The sequence below is a fragment of the Python bivittatus genome, unplaced genomic scaffold (assembly GCF_059951505.1).
Source record: "Python bivittatus isolate LINGU-HERP-01145 unplaced genomic scaffold, Pbiv_v1 ctg000210_np1212, whole genome shotgun sequence".
Taxonomy (NCBI): domain Eukaryota; kingdom Metazoa; phylum Chordata; class Lepidosauria; order Squamata; family Pythonidae; genus Python; species Python bivittatus.
The window spans coordinates 7397768-7419465 of record NW_028277053.1 but is presented as its reverse complement, the minus strand read 5'-3'; the positions used below and the strand labels follow the sequence as shown (position 1 = coordinate 7419465).

At 41.0% G+C, this 21698-nt stretch overlaps 1 protein-coding gene across 1 annotated transcript in view; it reads right to left on the bottom strand.

The window, feature by feature from the left end:
- WDFY4 (WDFY family member 4) overlaps positions 1–21698 on the bottom strand; it is a 191028-nt gene that overhangs the window by 144308 nt on the left and 25022 nt on the right. Inside the window, exons 12-20 of the mRNA XM_088139404.1 lie at positions 17952–18045; positions 11521–11735; positions 9991–10157; positions 7661–7859; positions 6295–6371; positions 5421–5639; positions 4147–4325; positions 1627–1858; positions 728–879 (exon numbers count right to left, since the gene is read on the bottom strand). Of these exons, the coding sequence (XP_087995530.1) occupies positions 728–879; positions 1627–1858; positions 4147–4325; positions 5421–5639; positions 6295–6371; positions 7661–7859; positions 9991–10157; positions 11521–11735; positions 17952–18045 (1534 nt within the window). The remainder of the gene's footprint in view (positions 1–727; positions 880–1626; positions 1859–4146; positions 4326–5420; positions 5640–6294; positions 6372–7660; positions 7860–9990; positions 10158–11520; positions 11736–17951; positions 18046–21698) is intronic.

Sequence of the window (21698 nt, the reverse complement as noted above, 5' to 3'; positions counted from 1 at the left end):
ACATTTCTGAAAGGCCTTGGAGAGGCCTGTTCCTCAGGCCAATTATTAGCCTTGTACTAATAAAGCACTGTTTACTCTAAGTATGTTATCCTACCTTCTCTCTAGTGCATTGATGCCACACTCTTTCCCAAGTGGTTTAAAAAAAAAAAAAACTCTTATCTACCTCTTAATCTCAGCAGGTGGCAAGATCTGGCTGACCTTGTATGAACTGGAATCAAATAAGTTTAGGCCTAGTTAGGGCCTGAATAAGAAGCCACTAGGAATGTAGCCTAAACTCGGAAGTTGAAAAACATGGTAAGAGAATCTGATAGCAAATAACTTGTGTATTGTTGCCAGGAAAATAATATAGACAATCAGTTGCTTAGAGCCACATGATTGAAGTGACATAGAAGCATGTGTAATAATAAACTCTGAGTCTTTACCTTTTCCTTACTTGTCATATGCCTCCTTGGATAGGAAGCTGAAACTGCAAAACTGTTAGAAAAGAGGTGGTTTAAATTTTAGAATATAGTGGGAGCACAGAAACAAGTTTGACTCCAAATTCCTGGCTTGTAGTCTCTCAACATTCTGAATTATTCTTGAGGGTGTTGCTTGGATAAAGCTAGTCTCTCAAACTGGGTCAAGGTAGCCTGGCCAAACATCCACATCTAATTAACATCAACTTCTTCACCCTGAAGAATGGTACATCTCTAATTTTTCTGTGCATCAAAAGATGCAAAGTCCCTACCTCTTTGGCTATTAGGCGCCCATCCACTTCACCATAGCAGTCTTTTATGTCTTTAACTGTTGTATAACATGAACTTCTGACATTAATTCCAAATGAAATCTTCTCTTGTAGCACCAAAGGTTCCATCTGCATACTGCTATAAGAGCCTGCTCCTGAAGGAAGAACAACACAAAGAGATAATACAAGAGATCAAAGGAAACCAGAAATTCTCTGCTAGAGCAATCCCCAGTTCCAAATATCAACATAGCCCTTGATTTTCTTGACCTTCCGCACAACAACTCAGGCAGTGTTATGATCCAAGATTGTATTTTGTCATATACTGTATAATGGTGCCCACATTTATTTGGACTGATTTCAACTGGCACAAGTTAATGGTTGCAAACCCTTAATAACTGGAATTGTAGCTGGCAAGTCAATGGCTGACCTATTTCTCAGACTTAATTAGACTTTGGGTGTCCTTAATTTTTATTGCTTCTTTTATTCTTCTACAATGGTTTATTTCTGTCTCACATTCTCTTGATAAATGGTATTTTACCAGTATTTGTATTTCACAAAAGGTCTACGTCCATACCAAGAAAAAAAAAACAGTGTGCCTATCACTGAGGCTGTATTTGCCGTTTGATATAGAATGGAGCCCCCCCCCCCGTTTTCTGGAGGCTTCTAGACTTCCATGGTGTTCAGTTCTGCACTGTTGGTTTTGATAGTTACCTGTCCTTCTGAACATTATGCCAAAATAAGAGGCTTCCATAGCTGGATCTGATTTCTCTACCTCTTCATGACTGAATCCAACACAGATTGAAAGACAAATTTACTAAAGGAACTAACAAGATCTAGTGAGTTCTCAATCAAATGAGAGCTCTTTTACTCCTGACTGAAGTCCCCGTAGTTACAATATGTACCTCTAAGCTCCACAGCCTGGAAATTGCTGTAATATCTTGGACCAAGTTTTTCAATAAACTGCAGAGTTTTAATGGAGAGAACTTCTTCAAATAAGTACATAGGGCCTTGGCGCCAAGTCAAGAAAGACTTCTTTTTCCACATCGGTGGTGTAGCCACATAGCCAAAGACGTCAATAAAAGAAGAGGGGTTCATGGAAACGAAGCTCCCTGGGAGAGGTCGGATGTAGTGCATCTGTGGTAGAAGAAAAAGGAACTGCTGACTGTTATGGCTGTCTCTCTCTGAAAAATGGACCTAGACATAGAAAACTAGCATACTGAAATGCACACATGCACCTTTTCCTCAAGCACCTAGTTTTGTACATTTGGGAGGGTTTTTTTACTGGAATATCTCAACCTAGAAGCTCACACTTTGCCAGGTTGAATCATGAGCAGTAGTCTAAGGTAAAACAGGAGCAAGAAATGAGCAAAAATTGTGGAAGCCAGATGTCAGGACCAAACACAAACTATGAGACACAATCCAGGCCAGGTATAAGCAAAGACTATCAGGACGACCTTGTTACTCAAGTAAAACTTAACTGGAACAAGAAGTCTTTTAATAGTCCTTTGTGTCCAGACAGATTGTCAGTTGTCAGGGCCTCAGTACTGGAGAATTTCTTAGAGGAGGAAGAGAGATCAGGCAATTTTGCCTAACTCTCTGCACCAGATGATCCTGGCCACAGTATAAGACTGAAGCCAGAATCAGTCCCCAGGACCTTCGACCCAGGACAAGCCTATGCCTCTCAGTTAAATATTAAGTGATTTAAGGTTAGTGTGGGTGGATGGGTTCAGATCTGTCTATGATTTTGTTAGACACGATTAACAACTAGAGCATTCTCTAAGAAATAGTATCCAACCCCCACACACAATAATGTGCATACTCCTTTTTCATTTTAAAAGATCTACAGAAGAGGATATTGATAAGCAAATTTATGTTTAACTTTCAAGAAGTTGATGGAATGTACACACATACAGTTTATAATACAAATATGTATTTTGCAGGAATTCTTTAATAAATTGCAGTGTGGAAGCTTTATTTTATGGATGATGAACTCGGATGGAGATACTATATATTTATTTGTCTATTTATTTATTGAATATATCCCTTCTTTGAATGAATCTTTTAACTATTCATTCCTTGATACATAAATATCATTAAGAAGCTTAAGGAAAATGTTCCTTAAAACTATGAAAAACATGACATTAACATGAAGTGGGAAGATCCAAACTTTTCATAGTGGCTATTGGGAGGCCTATAAGCAAGATTAGAGACCCACTTTCCCCAGCAACTGTTATAGCAAGGTAAACTACCTCTGCTGCTAGAAGCAGCACACAATTAACTGGGTGCCATTAAGTTGGGTTCACTCCTGATGATTTTATGGACAAATGCCATCTTAACATGTCCAGCTTTATTTTTCATTAGTTCATCAGCTTCCCTGTAGGTTTCCCTATTCCCTTGCCAATGTGCTTGTTCCCTGGAACCAGTCTGCCTTATATTACCGCTACGGTCTCTGCTTACTCAGCAAAAAGCAGTAACTGAATCACTAACTCTCAGGAAACATCCCTTACAGTTAGAAACCGTTCAAGAGATTACTATTTCCACCTCTCACAGCTTAGCACACAGTCCCTCAGAACACACAGCTTCTCTGGTCACTGTTCTTTCGTCTTCCTACTCTTAGTTTTCCCTGTTTACGTACTCATTAAGACCTGAGCAACATTTAGGATTAAATTCAAAGTTGCCTATCTTCTAGTCAGAGTTCCTTGATTATTATAAGGGACAGTCATTTAAGGGAACCTGATGCTTTATCACTTTATTGCGAAAGATACACATTTATTCAGTCAATGCAGGAGTAAATGCAACAAGCCATTATTAGAAAATTTTATTCTTTAGCTGTGTCCATGATTTTATTCACTATCTCAAGAACAAGAACATTTTACTTTGGGGAGCAATGCTGTGTTCCTAGTAATAAATTATTTTTGTGATCCAGCATTGTCATTCAAAGCTATTAAATGAAGGTTAATTTGACACTATGTCCTCTATGACATTCAGAATGAGTACCCCTGTATGCCTACCTTGTTTTTCCAGTATACCTTTCTACTATATTTTTTCTATTCCATCAAATTTCTATTATGTCCAGTATTCCTGTGTCCTTAATTAAACCAAGTTACTCTAAATCCATAATCAAGGCTCTATAGCATAGCTTTAGCACTGAAATTCACTGCAAGTCTGAAGTATGCCGACTTCTACAGTATACTATAGACTTTATTTCCTAAATGATAATTTTCTTGAATCTCCCTCCCCTCTATAAAAGACAGCCTGAAAAGAAATGTTTTGGCATGAAAAGTAATCAAGTTAACCACCCTTCTTTCCTGATCTTTATAATGAAATAGAGCTGCCGAAAACAGAGACTCAGAATTCTAGAGTCCAGCTAGCAGGGAAAGCCAAAGACTGTATTCCAGAGTGTCATTCTGCAAATGTATTACCTTCGCAGAGCCCACCAGGCAGCTATTTAGATAGGCTGAAACGGTACAGATCTGCTTTGTCTCCTTTGCCACTGTCACAGCAAGATGATGCCACTGTCCGGTCACTAGCAGCGGAGCACATCTGAATTGAACTTGGGACAGGAGAGAGGTCTCATCCTCAAATTCAGGTACCATACTGTCTATGTTGTCACAAGAAAGGGAATAATTTACCATGTTACAATGAAGCGAAAGGAAAAGGCTTCACTAGCAAGGTCAGGGAAAAAGAATTGGGGCGAGATGGTAATGGAGCTCTGTCTCTAGCAATTGTTCTTTCTTTCCCCTATGAACACTGGAGAGCTATTTTTTAATTTGTCAACAGCTTTTCAAGATTAGTTTTACTGACTAACTAGTAGTTAGTACACAACCAAGGACAACCCCAAAGAATTGCAAGCCACAACAACGGCAAAGTCAGATAGTTAAGGAAAATCTCTTTAACATGTGGCATGAAACAATAAATGTCAGATTTCTCAGTAACTGCAACAACATTTATTTATTTAAAGGTATTATTTATAGCATTTTTATCCTGCTTTTCCACTTAAAAAACACACAAAGTGGTTAATAATTACAAATACAAATATTATAACTCACACACACACACACTGTACAGGTAGTCCCTCATTCAGCAATTATTCAAAGTTACGCCAGTGCTGAACAAGGAGACTTACGACCAGTCCTCATAGTTGCAGCCGTTGCAGCATCGCTGCAGTCACGGGATCACAATTTGGGCACTTGGCAACTGGCTCACAATTACGATGGTTGCAGAGTCCTGTGGTCACACACAATCACCATTTGCAACCATTGCTGCAGCTTCCAACAAGCAAAGTCAACGGGGAAGCCACAAATGGCAATCATGGGATTTGCTTTTAATCTTTCAAGTATCTCCAGGCTTTTTCAATATGCCATTTACTTTTAGATTCCTGTTTGCGGGGAAGACAGCCTCGTCTCAAGCAATGGACCCTATTCCCTCAGAAACTGCATTTCCTTTCCACTCTCTCCCAAAAAGGAGATTAGATCACCTTTTCAACCAGGGATGTGGACATCTTTTAAGCAATATTTTTAGGTTTGGGCTGTATTTCTACAGCAGACTCCTTATTAGTGCTCAGAATTCCTTTACATTTAGAACTTTGAAAGCAAAGCCTAATTAGAGAGAAGGGCTGGCAATTCTTCCATCAAGACTATGGTTTTTAAGTTTTCTACATTTCAAGTCTTCAAGCCTCTGGCTCTAAGATTCTTACCTAAGGCTTCAAATGCCACTTCTTCGGTAGAGATGGTGAGGCAACCTTCTGTGGGGGAAAACCTCACTGAAAAGCAAACAAATATTTCTTCAGTTCTTGCCATGTGACGCATCAAGGTAAGGAAACGTAGCGGGTGATAATCATGAACAGAACTCATCTTGCTGATCAGAAACCAGGAGGAAAAAGTCAGGCCACCCAGTGGAGGGAACCGCCTGGTGCCTAGAAGTGCAGAGGAAGTTATAAATCAGAGACTGCTAAGAACAACAAAGACATATTTTCCCAAGCTATGTGGGACAAGACACAATGAAACAGAGTCCCTTAGAAATACTGAGTTTACAGAAAGTACAACTTCAAATTTGGCACAGGAAGAAAAAAGTGTATGATGGATAGATCCAGTTTATTCTAACTATATGAAAATTAAGCATTTCAAAGTCTTGAATTGAAAACAAACTCCCCAATGCATTAGTAAAGCTTTCAAGTCCAGCCTTTCTTGAACAAGAGGGAATTATCTTCAAAGGTAACTGCTGATCCCATCCCTTCTCCTCTGGGATGATCTCAAAATCTCAATAAGAATTGTTGAACAACTTAGACACATATATATACACACAGAGATGCACACACATATATTATACACACACACACACATGTATGTGTGTGTGCATATAAATATATATTAAATATGAATAATATATATTAAATATGAATAATATATATATATATAACATATAATATATATAAATAATCTTATTATAAATAAATAAATAATGTGATAATATATAACATAGGCCAGAAACCTCCAAACATTTGAGCCATATACACAATATTATCCATAACATGATGACCAGCATTTTGAAGACAGCATTCTAAAACCTACCTTTTCCAGTTCCTCCCAAGACAGAGTATTCAGTACTTTGGCCCAGAATAGTAGCCAAGCTTGGGATAAACAAACAGCTGCAAACATGAGAAAAAACACAGTAATAGGTGTATCTCTTTATAAATGAATAGAGACAGAGATAAATGACAACAAGCTTTCCCAACAGAAAGCAAAATATATCTCTCCCACTTACTTTTCACTTTATTCATTCATTCATTCAATTTATATAGCCGCCCATCTCAAACCAGTGTCTCTTGAATCCACCCCCTTCCATTATGTAGTGTCTATGACAGTGTTTCTCAACCTTGGCAACTTTAAGAGGAGTAAACTTGCTGGCTGGGAAATTCTGGGAGTTGAAATCCACTCCTCTTAAAGTTATTGAGAAACATTGGCCTATGATTACTCAATAGAAATATAACATAGATCTTTTGAACAGTGGAAGTTCTTTATTTCACAATTTCACAGATAGCAGTGCTGTGTGAAGCTTTAAATGAAATACCCAAAGTTACTTCTCAAAGCAGAGATGTGTTTTTTTATGGGAAGTAAAGAGACTATGTTGCTTTGCTACTTCAAAGCCCCCCTCAGCCTTTCCCCCCAGAGATAGTACTATGAAAGTAGACTGAGGAGAGCTTCTCACAGCCCAGACAAGGTACCTTCAGCGTGCTATGGGCGATCCTGAAGCACTGGCCAAAGCACCCAACCTGGAGCTTCCTCTGAACCAGATATGGTAACAGCAGCAGTCAGGAGAAACCAAGCAGCACATTCATAGCACTCACCAAAAGTGCCATGGAGGAGGTAAGCAGCACACCCAAAAGCCCGCACCTAGGGGGATCCTACAGTGCGGGTGGTTTTGGACAATCCTGCACCATGCAAAGCAGACACTAACATGCATTGATTTATACCAATCCATGTGCTCCTATCTATTCAGCCAGTATGAAGTGATGATAATCCCTTAGATGAAGTGATTTGGGCCTTTGAGGTGACACGAGTGTCTTTACCAAAGCAAAGAGGCCTGGACAGAGCAATTCAGATGGCACCAAACTCCTTAGGGCCAGTGCTGCTAGAGGAGGCTCCTCTCAGCAGGGATATTTCTGTGCACATTTTCCATTACGCACTGCAAAACTATCAACAATAACAGAAAGGGGAAATGAGAAACTTGCTGTGAACTAGATCCATTATCTAATTTATCCTTTAAATGGGCAATATCCCCTCAGGTGACAAAGCATCAGACACATGAACACGAGCAACATGACTTGATTTTGGAACTATCCACAAATTGAACTAAACTACAGTATATGGAGCTGAAGGCGGAGAACCTCAAGGCTGAGATAAGGAATGCAAGGAGAAGCACAAATCAATATGGTACCCATATCCTTCAAGGGACATGTCAAATTCCACAAATGAAGGTGCCAGGCAGGAGGTCTGCAGATGGAGGCTACGTGGAGTTGTCAAGGAAATGAGACTCATGGCTGTTTGGAGAGCCATTGCAGAACTCCTGGATGTGTCAGAGCCCAACAAAGTTTGAGGATGCTTTGCACTGTCATTCCATGCAGCTATTCTAGAACCTAATGCAGGAAACATACAAAGTTAGTGACACTACCGTAGGATTCAAATTGGGAACTTTGAGAGATACAGTAGAAAGGAGAGAGGTAACTATAGAAACACCAACAAAGCATTTCATAATTGTGAGTCAAATAGGATAATGTCAACCAGAAAGAAATAGGAGCAAATCGAAAATGAAACAGTAACTCTGAATTCAAACCCAAATGTGATTGCTCAATCACTAATTGGCATTTTAGTTTCAAAAATAATGTCATCTGAGAACATAACATCACCAGGATGGAGCAAACCAAAAGTTCATCTATTCCAGGATCCTCTTTCCTACAGTAGCCAGCCACATAGATCCACCAGCCATCTTTTGTCCTTGACCTTGGAGCAACATTCTAGCCACTGATGATCAGAATATCCACAGAGAAAAACTACTCTGCTCAAACTCTGGCTGCTCCACCAGAATGCTACCTAGATTAGGGAAAAATGTGTGTTTCACTACATCTCAGCTTTTTACTTAGGAAGTAAAAAGAGAAGTACTTAAAATATTAGCCCAAATGCCATTTCTCTAATACTGCTACTCCACTAAGGGGAGAGAACACTACTACTGACAAAAGACATTCAGGAAACCAGTGGCTTTCACCAGACTGCTGTTCCATACAGTGGCCTATATTCAACAAGTCTCACCTTCAGAGAATCATAGGGTTGGAAGGACCCTGAGAGGCCATCTAGTCCTACTAGAAAATCTCTGGCACGTGACCATCCAGTTTGAAAACCTCGAATGAAGAACTCACTATGGCATAGGGGCTGGTTCTTGAGAGACTGCCTGTCCACGGTATCTGCCCAACCACTGTGATCTTGCAGGGTTGGCCCACTCCAGGTTCCTTCAATTAAACAATGTTAGTAATGCCTGTCCTCTGGAATGAGGTTCCCCCAAGATCTGGATGGCCCCCATTTTACTGTTGTTCAGAAGAGTGGTAAAGACCAGGCTCTTCATCCAGGCCTTTGCCAAGGGAGAGGGAGACCGCCCACTTCATTCCGCCTGGTCTGTCATGCTTGCCCAGACACTGTTGGAAATCAGGCAGCACACAAGTTTAATAAATTATAATATTATTGTTACTGTTATTGTTATTGCTATAATACATGACACAATGTTCCACTGGCTGACAATGCATACAATCAGGAAGTTCCTCCTGATATCTAGCCTGATTCTCCTTCCTTGTAGTTTTAGCCTACAGGCAGTCTTCTGTTAACAATGGTAATTGGGACAGGAATTCCAGTTGCTAAGAAATGCGGTCATAAAGTGCTATGTCATGTGATCACATCGCTTAGTGATGGCAATCCCAGCAGTCCCTGTCGCCTTCATTAACCAAATCTCACCAGCAGTTAGGCGAGGACCCACCCCGATCCAAGCCATTCCCAGCTAGGTCCCTCCAACCCCATGCCTCAGTAAGGTAAGGAATTGCCTCTCTTCAACTCCCTCCACCCGCCTATCTCCCCCCATCTCTGCCCTTTTGGCCGCCTGCCTACCCACTGCCGCCAGCTGCCCCATTGCCCAGACCTGCCTGTTGCAGCTGCCACACTGCATGCAACTACTGTACCAGCCAGGGCCTTCTTTTGCACCACCTTCTTTCACACCGGGGCAGCCAGGGCTTCTCTTGCGCCGCACCCAGGGTCTCTGTTCATGCCCTGCCCAGGGCCTTTTTTCGCAAAAGACCCCGACTGCGCTGGCACAAAAGAAGGCCCCGGGCAGTATCACAGGTGCATAGTACAATGGGCATGCAGTGCAGCAGACGTGGTGGGGGGCAGGGCCAGGCAGCAGGGTAGCAGGTGACAGCAGGTAGGCAGGTGGCCAAAAGGCAGTTGTAAATGCGGGTGGGCCCGAATTTTGTTCACATGACTGTGGAGGCGCTGCAACGGCCAGAACTTCAAGAACCAGTTGTAAGTCCCTTCGTTTAGCGCCATCATAACTTTGAATGGTCGCTGAATGAATGGACGTTAAGCGAGGACTACCTGTACTGATTTTGCTCCTGCCCTCTAGGGCAATAGAGAATAAGTCCACTCCTTCTTCTGTGTGACAGTTCTTCATATATTTGAAGACTGCTATCATATATCTCTTCAGTCATCTTTTTTGTAGACTAAACAGACCTTTTAGCTGTTCTTCATAGGGTTTGGTTTCCAGATCCTTGACCTTCTTGATTGTCCTCCTCTGAACTTGGTCCAATTCCTCTTTATCACTTAGAGATGCCAGGGAGAGGTTTACATGGAATCTGGGAGCTATGGGAAGTGACATCATTCTGAGGCAAAGAAATTGTCTGAAAGATACCAACCAAGGGACAAATGTCACACAACAAACGCAATAGGAACCCCTGGATGAGGCATCTACACAGTACATGCATGGCATGAGGGCTGAAAGGAGAAAAAGGAAGGTCTTAGTATTGCCTCAAAGCCTTAGCCGCACGTTCCCCAAGCCTACGACTATCAGTTTCACTTGCTCATTCTTAAGTACAGGATTTTTTAAAGATGCTATTACTGGTTTTAGCAGATCCTCAGAGTCTTACCAGTTGCATCTCTGTGATATTGTTACCAATACTTCACAGTCAAAAAAAGAAAGTAAGAAACAGCAACTATTGTATGAGTAGCAGCAACTAGCAACCTTTCCCATGCTGCCCAAAAGCTGCTACTCATTCCATTCTTGCCACTCACTTGAGCAGATGAGAATAACAGAAAGAGCAAGGAGCAGCAGCCATGGTCTTCACTCTGCCTCTACATGGGTGTATTGTTATTACCACAGTGGTCAAGTTTAACAACAAAAACTTTAAATGTGTACACTTTGAGTTAAAAGTGTGAACTCTACAATATAGCTCTGCAACAAATCTTCAGCTAGCAGACTGAATATGGCCTGTGAAAGTTTCCCATTCAGCCTTTGGACAGATGTCCCCTTTTCTCAAGGCACCATCCTGTTCTGTTTACCCTCACCTAACTCCTTCCCATTTATCACTCTAGGTGCTTTCCTATTTCAAGTCAAAAAGTTGAGTTGTTAGCATTTCTTTTCCTCCACAGTTCCTTGAGGTTTCCACCTATCCTTATACTGGAAACAAATTTATCTCAGCCTCTATCATAACCAAACAGGTGCTCTTCTCAGCATGAAAAAAGGTCCTGTCTGAAGGTCCTGTTAAAAAAAAAGGTCCTGTCAAAACCAAGGTGAAAGCATCCCTGAGGGACAGCCCAAGTGGGAAATTATGGGAGAACATCCAGCAATTTTTCTCCTAGCTGAAATGAGATGTCCCAGATGGTCCTCTCTGCCTCTCCTACCAATCCTTACCAGAATCTGGAACCCTGTTCCCTAAAAGACACAAAGATTACTTTAAGATCAGGCAGTGTTGGGCTTCACAGGTTAGTGACTGTGGTCTGGACAACAGATTCCCTGAGTTCTTGCCGGCAACTGTGGCTAGCAGCTTCTGAGGCTCACAGGCAACTGTGCAGGAACTGACTGGGCTCCTGTCTTTATAACCAGGTGTCCTGACTTCTGATTGATCAGTACAGACAGGAGCTATAAAGACAGGAGCCCAGTCAGTCCCTGCACAGTTGCCTATTGTCTAGACCAGAGTCCCAAAATCCTGAAGCCCAACAATGCCCAACAGATACTGGCTGTGAAAGCCTATGCCAGTATATTACCTTAAGGCATCAGGTTGGATGGACTGGGATGCAAGCTTCTCAAAGAGCCTAACGACAGGCAGGTGCAGGGGGCTGCTTGTACTGTGCAGAACCTCTGGGCAGGAGTCAATGATGCTGCCCAGCAGGCCGGCTCCACAGGCCACTTGGCGGTTTTTCTCCAAGGTCATCAAGGATTGAATATGCTCAGCTACAGCATATTGGATTTCCCACGACAACTGGAAAAAAAAAATAAACAAGGAAGGGGCAAGAAGAACAGGCATGAGTGGTTTGCTAGTAGCATGAGGGCAATCAGTAATCTGTTGTCATAATGAATACAGAACAGTGTTGTAGCAAAATTCCAAATTCTGTCACTTTCATAATTTAAAATCCTGAAATCTGAGTCCAGCTTTCTAAATAAAAATTTAAAAAATGAAGTAAGAACCCAGTGTTGGCTTGATACAACACACAGGTAATAAATAAGTTTATAAATAGATATAAAATTGCCAAATGCTGATTACTATTGCGTGCTTTATGTTAGCATCATTCATTGCTCCATATTAGATGCCTCTTCATGTATTATCTCTATTGCACACTAATTCTACTGGAGAATTTTAGAGTTGCAAAAAGCTGCTGTCTATTTAATATTTGGTTAATATTAGCACATTTATTTATTTATTTATTTATTTATTTATTTATTTAGCACATTTATATAGCTGCCCATCCCACACAAAGCGACTGTCAGAAGCCACACAATCAACTGACCATTTTGCTAATTATCTTGCTTTGGTTCTGCCATTGTAGGAGAGGGGAGGGAAAGGGCTACAGGAATAACCATTAAGCACAGATCGGCTGTTATCTGTTTCTCAGGAACGCCAAGGTCACACCAGCATGAGACCAGGAGAGACTCAGTGAAAGGTACAAGGGCTATGGGATGGAAAGGGGGTGGTGAAGAGAAAGGAGGGATTAAGTAGAGTTTGGTGCGCATAGGCTTTTACTTTCAGCAATGCTTTCGAGACTATATACTGCTTCTCAATAAATTAATTTTTCTTTGAACTTATCTGAGTTTCAAGAAGAGTCACACTCATTGGGGATTGAGCATCGCAGTTCATCACATTTTGCTGAAACTCCTCTTTTGGATTCTACCCGAAGCAAAAGCTTGACGAGGAGACTCCAACGTATCAACTTGACTGGGGCTGGCGAGAATTCAATCGTGATGGAGGAAGAGATCGTCAAATTTGGAGCCAGTGGTGGAGTGGAGGAGGAGATGGAGATGCCCTCGAGACCTGTGACGAGGCTGATGCTGGTATCAGATAGAGAGCAGCGGCAAGGCCAGGTGTGGAAGCTGACCCAAGAGTCTGGGGAATTCCGGGAAGTTTCCTTCTTGGAGAAGGAACCCGAAGATCAATGGTCCGTGGCCATTGGCAAGGTGGAGAAAGCCTGAGTTGTCACCTTGGAGGGGACTGTGGACAAGTTACAGGCGGATGTCACTTGAGGAGAAGTGAGAGGAGAATTGAAGTCAGTGGGAAACTTGCTGAGGAACGTATTGGGCAACCAAGACCAGGACCAGCCGCTCAGAGATTCCCATTCAGAATCGGGGGATAGCGACAAGTGCCACGGAGGACCAGCATGCAGTGATGAGGAAGTGGGAGGTCCTCCAGTTCCCCAAGTGCAGCAGCAAGGAGACCCACTCCAGGATTGGGGCCTCAAGATGAAATACGGCAGGAACCCCAATGAACTGGCAAGCTTCCTAACGCACATGAAAATCTGCATGGAGAACTGCACGCAGCTGTTCCCAAATGATGCGTAGAGTATGGCTTATGTGTCATATGCTTTGGTGGGTGAAGCAGCAGAGTGGCTGGTGGAAATACACGAAGCCTGAGCCCCAGAGCTTGCCAACTTCAACAAGTTTATGCGGGCTCTACATAGATGTTTCGAGGATCCCTGTGTGGTTCTGAAGGCGAAGACCACCATAGAAGACGTAAAGCAGGGAAATCGCTTGGTGTCGGACTACATGCTGGAGTTCAGGTGCCTCACGGGAAAACTCCAAGATTGGCCTGAACAGTTCAAAGTGCGCTGTTTCCAGAAGTGGCTGAAACCCAGGTTGTGGGAGTTAGCGTTGGCCACAGGTAATCCGAAGACAGTGGAGGAATGGATCACCCATGCAGCTGTGGCGGAAGCCAATTGGATGGCCGTGAGAAGACCCCATACCAGTCCGCAGATACCCACTATTTCATCGGGGCAGTTGACCAAGAAGTTAAGGGAAATTTGAAGGAGGGTGGTCCCGATCAACAGCCAGGTGGTCGAGTGTGTTTCAAATGCAGAGAGCAGGGGCATTTTGCAGCAAACTGTCCCAAAGCCCAAACCCAATGGGTGACTACCAAAAGCAAACCACCCGGCTAGTCTCCGAAGGGTCCTAAGCCGGAAAAGAAAGGAACCGCGGCGGCAGGGGCAGAAGGCGAGTTTGAGTTCCAAAGTGCTGTGGTGATGGGGAGCAATTCCTCCGAGGAAGAAAGCCAGCCAGTGGGAAACTCTGCCTGTCTCAGAGCATGCCAGAAGACAGGCGGATGAAATGTGGCATGAGGAGATGAAACCCGAGTCGGAGGAGGAAGAAGATGGGGTGAGTCCTATGACTGTGGGGGTGAAATTGAGGGCCCTAAGAACTACCCGTAAAGCACATTTGACCGTGTTAATAGAGTCTGGGTGCACCCGTTGCTTAATTAATCCAGTCATTGTGAATGGACTTGGACTGAGGATGCGGAGGCTAAAGACCCCTATTGTGTTCAGTCAGTTGGATGGGTCACCAGCAGGGGGAGCCGTGGAACACTGTACTGAGGACTTTGAAATGCGATTGGAGACTCACTGAGAGACTATGCAGTGTCTGGTAACACCGATCGCAGCTCACCCTTTAATAGTGGGGTTATCTTGGCTGAAGCGATGGAATCCAAAGGTGGACTGGGAGTCGGGTAGGATGGTTTTCAAAGATGGGGCTTATACTATTCTAAAAGAGACCAAGGTCGGGGCTCCGACAGCAGCGTTAGTGGCTGTAAGTGTACGAACACCCCAGAAAGGCACATCCGAGTGCTGGGAGATGATCCTGGAGCAATACAGGGATTTGGAAGCCATATTTAGCAAGATGGAGTCAGACCAGCTACCCCCCCCCCCACAGGGCAACGGACTGTGCCATTGAGATTGAACCTGGGGCAAAGTTCCCCAAGCTGAAGACGTATTCTATGACTCCTAGGGAACTAGAGGCACTGAGAGAATTCATTGATAAAAACCTGGCGAGGGGTTTCATACAACCTGCGAAGTCACCGGTGGCAGCTCCTGTCTTGTTTAGAGAAAAGAAGGACGGTTCGTTAAGACTGTGTATAGACTATAGAGGTTTAAATGCCACTTGCAAAGACAACAAATACCCTCTCCCTTTAATGAAAGGCTTGTAAGCTCACTCGTCAAGGGGGAAGATTTTTACAAAATTGGACTTGAGGGACACCTATTTCCGGGTGCGGATTAGGGAGGGGAACGAATGGAAGACTGCATTCAGCTGCCCTCTGGGTTGTTTCCGATATTGGGTCATGCCGTTCAGCTCACTGGGCGTGCCGGGGGTGTTTATGCAATTGATAACTGACGTGCTACGTGAATTTCTGTACCGGAGGGTTTTGGTGTATTTGGATGACATTCTGATTTATTCAGAAACGATGGAAGAGCATGTAGATTTGGTGAGGAAAGTATTACAGAAGTTGCTAGATGCCAAATTGTATGCAAAGCTCTGTAAATGTGAATTCCATAAAAGTCAAGTTGACTATCTGGGGTACCGCATTTCCAAAAAGGGGACTGAAATGGATCTGGCTAAAGTGCAGGATGTAATTGGATGAGAGGTGCCAAAAACGCGTCAGCAGTTACAAAGTTTCTTAGGGTTTGCAAATTTTTACCGCCAATTCATCCTTAATTTTGCACAGGTGGCTCTGCCCCTAACTGAGTTGTTGAAGACAAAAGGAAAAGATAAAGCAAAAGCACAAAAACTGGGGGCACCTCTAAATTGGACTAAGAATGCCAGGCAGCATTTGAACAGTTGAAAAAATTGTTTATGGCAGAGCCAATTCTCAAACATCCCGACCCTGAAAAGCCTTTTGTAATACAGGTGGATGCTTCGGATGTGGCTACAGGAGCGGTTTTCCTACAAAAGGTGGAGAGAGGTGCCTTGCAACCCTGTGCTTACATTTCTTGGAAGTTTACAGAAACCGAGAGACGCTGGCTGGTATGGGAGAAGGAGGCGTTTGCAGTGCAGTCGGCGCTTCTAATTTGGAGGCATTTGTTAGAGGGGTCACCTCACCCTTTTGAGGTCTGAACTGACCATAAAAACCTGGAAGCTTTAAGGTCCCCCAGGAAGTTATCCCTAAAGCAAGTCAGATGGGCTCAATTTTTCAGTCAGTTTAACTTCACTCTGAAGTATATACCAGGAGGGAAAAACTTTCTGGCTGATGCGCTCTCTAGAATGCCACAACATAATAGCTAACGAGAGGAGGTGGTGGCCGCCGTCATTCCGGACCATCAATCGAGGTTGGTAGTCATCACCAGATCCCACAGTAAACAGCAAAGGAAAGAACTAGAGGAAAGCTTGTTAAACAAATTGAACTGTAATTTGGAGAAATATGAATGGTTCTGGAAAAATAAAGACTCTTTGACAAATGAGAAGTGGGCATGGTGGTTAGGAGACAAATTGTATGTACCAGAGAAATATAAATGGATGACTGACTGTGTCTATATTCCTCTAACATTCTTCACTCATTCTGGATTATTTAGATGAACTAAAACTAATCCAGCTTCATAACATGATCTAGAGCCTGTTCCCTTCTGTACAGTGAGGGGGTTATGATGGTACAGCATGAGGGGGCTAAGTGGAAAATTGGTAACTTACTTCAGTTAAAAAGAATTGCTAGTTTAAAACTTAGGAAAGTACAGAACATGCAGAAACTAACTGAATACATATTTTAAAGAAAAAGTGATATTTATGGCCAGTTTCTTCATACCAACAAGAAGAAAATCAACTTGAATTTATTTAGTTTATAAATAAAAATGTATCAAGTAATGTAAAACATTAATAAATGGGGTATTTTTGGTAAATATGTATGTTAAAATTATTACAAGTCTGAAAATAAAGCAGCGGCATTACGGGATATCTGGCGTATATACTATAAAGATATCCTACAACCCAAGCAGAAGTCATTGTAAAGTACATTTTTCTCTGTTCGACCAAAGATCAGCAGTGCAAGTCAGCTCATGTTTTAGTCATTATCCTGCTTGGGAACCACAGAAATAGGAATGATATCTAAACGTCTGCCACACTGGTTTCTCAGTGATCTATTACGTATGTTTGGCTTGATGGATGACTGTCACCAAGCCAACTCAGATCTGTTTGAGTTAATGAACTAAAATTACCAAAAGGACAGACCCATTCAGAACCATTTCCTGTTCCTTTCAATTGGGCTTACGAAGGATTTTCATGGATTGGGTCCTCTAATTCACCAGCAATTGAGAAAGTGTCATCATCTAGATTTTTAAAGTAGACTGTAATGCTTTTTGTATCTTAAATATTGCTCTTCCTAATAATAATAATTTTGCTTCAGCAAAAAAGCAAGGTTAAGGGGAAGAATGACACTGTGAAGATCTTGGCTCAGTAAATCAGTATTGCCCTCACAAATTCAATATAGCCATAATGGAGTACAAGGAATTGATTGTTCACATTATGACAGCAGTCCTGCCAATAATAAGATTGCCTTGTTTTGAATAAAATGTGCCGTTTTCTGAGATGTTCGTTCCAGTAAAAAAAGGTTTTAGTGAAAAAATTAATGGTGACAGGAAAGTAGTCTCTGTTTCCCCAGCTGTTATGGATTGATTTCCCTACACATCCGTCCCACAATCCGTCAGGGATACAAGAGATGCAATTACAAATCAGCAAATAAGCTCACAACTTTGCATCAGGATGAAGTCTTAGGGCAAAAATGTCAGTCCATGACATGCCTGATATTATTAAGTAGTTCTTGTCTTCTCTTACCATCAAACTCCAGACTTTCAGTGCGTTACAAATTATACTTTGTATATCTTATTATTATACTCTTTATTATTTTGTATTTTGCTTTGTAGTTGGGTGGTTATATTAATTAATTTATTTGACTAAATAAATAATTATCAGTGAAATGTGAAAGTGAATGTTTGTCAGAAAGTATGAATACAGATGAAAGAGGAAGCTGTGAATGGTGTGGGTATAGAATAAATTAGATTTCTTTTCTCTTCTGCTTTTATTTTCTTTCGTTATTTTTTTTTTTGCATAAAATTATTTATTTTGAAAGCAACGAGTGTAGTGTAGTGTAGTGTAGTGTAGTGTAGTGTAGTGTATCATCTCCCTTGCATTATATTGAAAAATTCTAATGGGAATCAGTCACTTTTAGACTTACCTCAGGGTAAGCTTCATTGTGGAGTTTGCAAATCAGTTTCATCATGACACACAGAGCTCCAGGACACACAATCACCCAGTCCTCACTGCATGACCTTCAGAGAAAAGACAAGAAGACACATATGGTATTTCTATAAACTTGTACCTATCAAGGCAAAACAGTAGGAATCTGAGAATTCCTTTGCTGAATCAGATCACAGTCCTTCTAGTCCAGAATTTCATTCCAATATAAAAACAGGAAAGCAAATGCTTTTACAAACTGGAAGAAGGGAGAATTTACAACCTCCTTAGCGGACCCTTCGTCCAAGGATTCCCTGGAAAAAGATGGTTCTCACAGCCTGCCCCACTGAAGCTGAATTTCCACAATGGAGTTCAATCAAACACTTCTCTCTTAGGAGAGAAAAGAAAGGAACATCCTTTCTGCTTCAGATCTTCCTTCGTGAAGCACTGAAAAAACAATACCAATTCTGCAGTATTCTGTAGCATTGTGCCAATTTGAAACATAAGATGTACTGGAGTTTTGGAACTGCAGTCCTGCAGCTGGAAGGTGTCTAAATAAAATCAGCATATTCACTCTAGCTAAAATGGTTACTTACTCTATTACCACCTTCAATAAAATCTTGGGTTTTAGCATATGTCCAAGACTCAAGGCAGAGATTATAACAGAAGAGAAATCATCTGGGCCTCCTGCTTGGTTGCTGTAGGTCTCCTTGCTTCTACTTCTTTTTCTCCCTCTTCTTGAGCACTATCTCCAGCTCCAAATAGTGCAGGCAATAATTAAAAGGCAACTACAACCTAGTGCAATCTAGTTTTCACCATTATGTAAATAAGATTTACCTAGGAGAGGCTTTTTGGAAACAAATGTTGAATTAATTTATTTAGGCATTATGGAGGTTCTATTTAACCATTTTGATTACCAGGTTACTGTGGAATTATTATTGTTTTTTATCACAATCAATTTCAGAACTATGACTTTAGATGCTTATGACTAAGCAAATGTATACACCTAAGCTACAAGTCAATCAGAAGCTCTAAGCTCACAATACAAGTAGAGGGGGAAAATAAATTTCGAGCCCATGTAACATTGGCATCTGTAAAATACATTTTATGGATGTATTTTATTTCAATATGGATTTAAAAACCTATTTGCTCTCATGCACAGTTCTGACTAGATCATTCTTCGAAACACACATTTAAAATGTATTATTTTGACAATTTCACAGAGAATGTATCAGAATATCTGAGAACCGTAAAAGGCTACAGATAATGAGAACTGCTTCCAAATCTATTAGGTTCCACCACTGACTACCAAACGGTGTTAAACATGCACCTCATCTTTTCATCTTTAATGGACCTTCTCTAATAAGAAAAAAAAATATGAAAGCAACTGAGATTAAAATAGAAAATGATATTCGGGGACCATAAAATTCTCTGAATTGAAGATACTACAAGTCTTGTCTGGCTTTTAATTTAATTGGACTGAATCTCTGAATGGAATGAATTCTTCAAATCAAACCAGAGTTGATTCAAATCCTCAAATAGATGCCTCCAAAGTGATTTGTATGATTTTGAACATTTCTGCACTTGTATAGATATGTATTTTTCTGAAACAGTTTGAAAATCCAAACTGTATCAACTCAACAATTCAGTTTGATTTCAAAAATCAGACTTTGATTTGGACCTTGCATGAAATATTATCCCAAGATAGGAGATGGAAAACGTTTTGTTTTGTTTTAATGGCCCCTAGCATTAGAATGCATGTCATTGTGTCTGGGCAGAAAGTCTTACTTCTTCCAGGCCACCAATGAAGGCATTCTGATTCATCATCTCAGTTTCCCAACATTTTGAGAAGCTACCTGCTTATTTTGGACTGCTTTAGAATGAAACTGGTGAGAGAAGTACTTTCATTGTCTCTTCTTTTCATAATTTTGTAAATGAATTATGGCTCTTCCCAAGGTGAAACACCAAGGGAGGAAATCCCCCCATTTTTCACAATAAGTGAGAGTGATCAGCTTCTAGCAAAAATTAATGAAGGAGCAGCTGATGTTCCAGTTGAAACTGTGGCAGAACCTCAGAGGTTCAGAATCCATCAGGTGCCCGAGATGGAGAGTGTATCCAATTTGGAGCTGCCTGCTGCATTAAAATCTCTTTCTCAAGAATGTAAAAATGCTGTAGATACAGTTATGCAACTCTGGATGCCTTGGAGTCCAGAACAATGTACAGGGATTACTCAGTCTTATGAGGAAATGATGAATCAGTTCAAGAATACATATAAGCAACATGTCAAAGATCTTGATGAGGTTCTGAAAGGGAACAAAGATGATCAGGCTCAAATGACAGAGAAATAATTTATAATTTGAGAATATTCACTACAACATTGTCCAAGATCAGTCTTACTGGTATTCATGAGAAATTAAGCTAAGAATTAAATCTCATATTTGTTTCCTCTGCCATACTGGACAGGACTCCACTAGTATTATTTTACAATTGCATCAACAAAGCAGTTCTCTGTAGCTGGAGGCTAAAAAGTTATCAATTTTTTTCCTGATTTACAGCAACTGATAGTTCAAAAGTATAAGTTGTTCAGTAGCAGAAGGAAATGAAACCTTTTCTTCCTTTACCCAGCAATTTCCCTGGATTTTGGAGTGAAGAAATCCTATAATATGGAAGCTGCTGCTAAGTTTTTTGGCTGGAATCAGAACAAGGAAAAAACTAGTATTCCATTTTGGAGATATCTTTAAGAAAAAAAAACTATTATTCTGTAACTGGAGATATACTTTCCAGATTAGGGGATGGGGAGAGAAGGAGGGGAGGAAGTTTCTTTACTATATTTTCAAAATATCTCTTCCAGAAGATGATGTAGACTTGGGAGAGGTTGGCATTCTTTCTGTAAGTTTATCACATTCACTTATTACTTTTTTATTTTTATTGGGTTTTGTCTTTTTAATCTATTTTTTCATTTTCATTTTGTTTTTCCTTCCATTTTATGTTTTTCCATTTTTTATTTTTAACTTTTTTTTTTCTCAGCATTTGTCCTCTTTTTTCCTTGACCCATGGAAATACTGATTCTTTTCATTTATATTTTTTACAACTTTGCCATCTATATTGCTTTCCTGGCATCAAAAATTACACAGTGCTGGTACTTTTTAATTTGCCCTTAAGCTTTACAGGACAGTGATTCACTACTTTGCTTTGTCACACAATGGATTTCAATCAAGAGACTTTTTCAAGCAAAGCTACACGTCTCTTGTTATGATAAATTATTTTGAATCAAACTTGCTGGTTCTTACTTGAGCTGTTATAGGCTGATAAATATTGTCTATCATATTTTATAATTTAGAGCCAAATTTAAATTTCTATAATTTTGTTAATGAATAGTCCATCTGGGCAACCAAAAGTTTCCCATATATCTAGAGAAGATATGCTTATGGGAGCTAAATTTCTTTTGCAGAAATGGAGTATACTGAATAAGGTGTAAAAGAATTTAGAGATGACCTTAGGGAGGTATGAAAGAACTGTTAAGGAGGGACTTCCAGAAAAGATTACACAGTCCAGGGGCTGAAGCAAGCACAAGAAAGAAACTCAGAATAATCCCATCTTGATTTTGTTTAGTATAAGACTGGACAGGCTTCCATGATTTTTATTAGTAAACCCTACAACAATAAAGTAGCATTCGAGGAATCCCTGGAGGGTCTGTTTCTTGACCTTGCCTACCTCAGAGGGCTGACATAGGATTAGACTGATGTGT